We start from the raw sequence: 4,371 nt of genomic DNA on the forward strand, positions 1-4,371 counted from the left end.
CCGACCACCCCGTCGCGTAGGCCGGGCCGACGAGCTCGCTACCCACGTAGCACGAACACGCCACCCAAGCCTTGCTAGACCATGACCACACCCCATGGAGTCATCGCTGCAAGACCATCCGAGGCCGCCGCCTCGGCGCACGTCAACCGTCCGGGGCCGCCGCCCCGGCTTCCACCACCCTCGACAACAAGGCAACCGAGCACAACTACCACGCATCTACCACACCACGAGGAACACGGACTCCAAAAGCGGCGCCTTCAAGAAGGTAACGGCACAGAGTGTCGCCGCCGCCCGCTCCAAGGAGCAGAGGTTTTCACCCGGAGAACGCAAGAACTCGCGACAGCGGGAGACCAAACTCCCCGATGAAGCCCTCAACAGGGAGAACGGTACCCAAGGGCACCGCCAACATCGGCACCGAATGGTGCGAAGCTTTCGCCTGGAGTGTCAACGCTGTCGACAGGCCAACGCAGGCCCTGGCAGGAGAGGGGGCCCGCTGAGCAGGGTACCTTGATGCCGTCCACCAAATATCCACCACACGCCGGAGAAACGCAAACCGACCAGTCCGCTGCAGGAGGCATCGGATCCGGCCGCCAAACCGCCGGTAGCCCAGGCCGCGACGACGTCGCCCCGGACACCGCGGGAGGCCCCGGCAAAGGCGGAAGAAAACACGGCGCACACCGGGAGAGCTGGGAGCGGCGCAGGCCACAGCCCTCCAGGCCCAGATCGAGCCCGGGCGGGCCTAGATCGGGCCCTCCCCACTGCACCGCGCCAAAGTCGGGCGTCGCCGGACGGCGAGCTGCAGGAGGCTGCAGCGAAGGCCGAGACGCGCGGAGCCACGACGAGGGGCGCAGGAGGGGCGGAGGACGGCGACGACCTCCGGGGTCCGGCATGGCGTCCTCCCTCCGAGACGGGCCGTGCGGGATCCCGAGAGGCCTAGATCCTCGCCGCCCCCTTCATCGGCGGCGGACGGCTTAGCCGCCGGCGGCCTCGGGAGGTGACGAGGGAGCGGGCGGGGAGGCTAGGTGGCGGCGCGGGGGGCTAGGGTTTGGCTCCCCCGTCGCCTGGAGGAGGCGACCGAGGGAGCGGGCTCGAATGTGGCGGTGATAATACTGAGGATAATTTTCTTCTTCTAGTGTTGGACATCTTCTCAGAGAAGTAAGTCTGGAATCTGCGAGGTCAGAAATAACATGCGTCACGGACTGATCAAACTCTATTATACAGAGAATGCATTGCCGCTCTGGTGATCACAGACCGATCACAAGAGCTAAAACTCGTTTCCAAGGAAGAACTACCAAAAGAACAGTCTGAACACACAGTCTGAACGCACAGGATTAATCCTGCCATATCCCAGAGATTCACCATCTCATCTAGTTTAATTAATAGTACTATGGGATTATTAGCCACCAGGTGCTAGGTGTGCATAATGCATGCATGTGCCTGATCTGCCACTTATGACCGTGATTAGTCGAAAGAACAAGGAAAGGCACATGCACAGTATGTGCATGCATGATCTTCGTCAATCGTCGTCCGTTGGTGGGCATGAGAGGGACAGAAACAGAATTCCCATAAGCCGTTGCTTATAAGTACCAGAGAACACATGAAAGGCTTCAGTATGCAACCGAGTTGAAGTTAGATCAGATAAGCACCCACTGCAGCAAAGTTTGTTTCCGTGACATGGAGAAGGTCGCGATCCTGCTGGCATTGTTTCTTGGCTTGTGCGTGTCACAGCTCCGGGGTTCAGCGGCTCAGCAGTACTGGACGCCCGCCAACGCGACGTTCTATGGTGGGAGCGACGCGTCCGGCACAATGAGTATGTGTAACCTTATTATTATGCACAGATCTTTGCCAGTTTTGCTATCGAATAACTGTTCTCTTTCAAGCAAGACACAGGCATTGCTGAATGCATGGTTTCTTAATTAACATTTGTGCATATATATCAGGGATTTTTTTCTCGGCCGAGATTTCGGAAATCGCGCCGAAAACCGTAAATCTCGGTACCCTCCGAGAAACAGTGCTACCGGACAAAAAAATTCGGTTACATTTGAATTTGTACTTCAGAAAATTCAGGTAAAGTAGCGTACGAACGTACTTAGTAACAGATAGATTTGTCTACTGTGGCGGTAAGTTCCTCTTGGCGGAGCTTTGAGGTCATGGGTTCGAGTTCACCACACTTACATTTTATTTTTTTACGTGATTTAGTCGATCCGCTGTAGGATAAAACTCAAAAAACGTAGTAGCCTAATATGGTATTCGAACCCACGACGCTCGACCTAGGCGCCAATACAGTTTAAATTCGGAAGTTAATTTATTTGTTTTATTGTTGAATTTTTTTGAATTCAAAATTTGTTTGAATTAATTCGTTCGGTAAATTTCCGAGATTTCTGAGAATTCGCGGTAACCGTTAATTCCGGTCCCCTCCGGTAAAAAATGTTAACCGAGAAAAAAAACCTTGATATATATGCAGACGGGGCGTGCGGGTACGACAACCTGTACAACGACGGGTACGCAACAAATTCCACGGCGCTGAGCACGACGCTGTGGGGCGACGGCAAGTCATGCGGTGCGTGCTACGCCATCACCTGCGACACCTCGCGCACGAAAGACTGCAAGCCCGGGACGTCCATTACCGTCACGGCCACCAACTTCTGCCCGCAGGACTACAGCAAGCCCAACGACGCCGGTGGCTGGTGCAACCCGCCGCGGCAGCACTTCGACATGTCGGAGCCCGCGTGGGAGACCATCGCACAGTACAGGGCCGGCATCGTCCCCGTCAACTACGCCAGGACGACGTGCAGGAGGACCGGGGGCATCCGCTTCACCATCACCGGACACGACTACTTCGACAACGTTCTCATCACAAACGTTGGCGGAAGCGGCGCCGTGTCGGCGGTGTCAGTCAAGGGCTCCGCCACCAGCTGGACGACCATGAGCCGCAACTGGGGTGCTAACTGTTAGCAATAATCTTGCCTAGTCTAGTTATATATAGTCAGTTTGGTTAGTATTTGTTTTGACAAGTTCCAATCGTGAGTCATAGTTGGCTGTTGCATGTCATACTCGTTTGTGTACGAGTCCTACATGAATTAGCTACGTATAGGTTCTACGGGTTTGAGTCATGTACGTGTCCGTGTTTTAGTCAGCTTGGGTTAGACGTAGAGTGATTAGCTTGTTTAGGAAGGTTTGGCTTGAGTCTAGCCAGAGTTCATGTACGTGTAGGTTTAGTTTTTCTTATAGTCGGTTGTTCTGGTCTTGGCTGTACGTGTATATATATATACACGTGAGGCTGCTGCTTGTAACAACATGGTGAGCCAAGAAAATAGAAATAAAGAAAAAGATTTAGAGGGTGCGACACGCACCTTTGGCGATAAATTTTATCTCCGCGTTTGTTCGTCTGGTTTGATGTGATTGATCCGTGGGCGATTCCCAACAATTGGTATCAGAGCGAGGTCCAAGATTTGAAGCCACGCTTGCCCCGGGGAGGCGACCCATACTAGCGCCTCGAGGCGGGCGATCGTCGTTCGACGGAACGACAAGGAGGAGACGGCGGAGAGTTGTCGTCGCAAGGTGGTGGAGCTGCGGATGATCGTTGACGGGAGAGGTGGTGCCGAGGTGCGGTGCCGGGAGTCTCGTCAAGATCGTATTCGGAGGAGTCGGATGAGTCAAAGAGTCAAGTGTGTGCACGTCTACACGTGCGGTCATCTTCGTGTCAGTGAGTCGTCGTTGTTTCCAAGTGCTCGTCTTCGTGAAGATTTGTTGCAGTTGAAGCGTGTGGAGGTTGAGGGACTGTCCGGTGAGGGATATCACCATGGGCGAAGACGCAACAAGAGGATAGCGGGTAGCTGTCAGCGTGCCTCAACCAAGTGGTCTATGTGTCTCGACGAGAGGATCAAGGTCAAGTATGAAGGGGGCGGTAAACCAGTGAAGGGGAGTCTCTTTAATGAGGACCTGTCTCTACATGAGGCTGGAGTGGATGGTGTAGTCCACGAGGTAGTCGGCATGTATTGCGCTAGGGTGGACGGTGTGTTCCACGGTTGCTAGCGTGGCTGGGTAGTCCGGATCATGTTTGAATTGTTCCGTAAATTCGCCAAGTCAAAATTGGAGAGAGCCAATTAAACTTGTCGTGGAGCGAGACCTAGACAAGACACAGATATGCAAAGGAGTCAAGATCGAAGAAGCACGGAAGACCAAGAGTCAAGATTAGGGAGAGATTGTTAGCAATAATCTTGCCTAGTCTAGTTATATATAGTCAGTTTGGTTAGTATTTGTTTTGACAAGTTCCAATCGTGAGTCATAGTTGGCTGTTGCATGTCATACTCGTTTGTGTACGAGTCCTACATGAATTAGCTACGTATAGGTTCTACGGGTTTGAGTCAT

General features: G+C 53.4%; 1 protein-coding gene across 1 annotated transcript; it reads left to right on the forward strand.

The window, feature by feature from the left end:
* The first annotated feature begins 1,628 nt into the window (after positions 1–1,628).
* On the forward strand, positions 1,629–2,955 carry LOC127314228 (expansin-A9-like). The gene is made up of 2 exons (XM_051344682.2): positions 1,629–1,810; positions 2,465–2,955. The coding sequence occupies exons 1-2, from the start codon at positions 1,675–1,677 to the stop codon at positions 2,953–2,955; spliced, it is 627 nt and encodes a 208-aa protein (XP_051200642.1). The 5' UTR covers positions 1,629–1,674.
* The last annotated feature ends 1,416 nt before the right edge of the window (positions 2,956–4,371 follow it).

Source organism: Lolium perenne, chromosome 7 (assembly GCF_019359855.2).
Source record: "Lolium perenne isolate Kyuss_39 chromosome 7, Kyuss_2.0, whole genome shotgun sequence".
Lineage (NCBI taxonomy): Eukaryota > Viridiplantae > Streptophyta > Magnoliopsida > Poales > Poaceae > Lolium > Lolium perenne.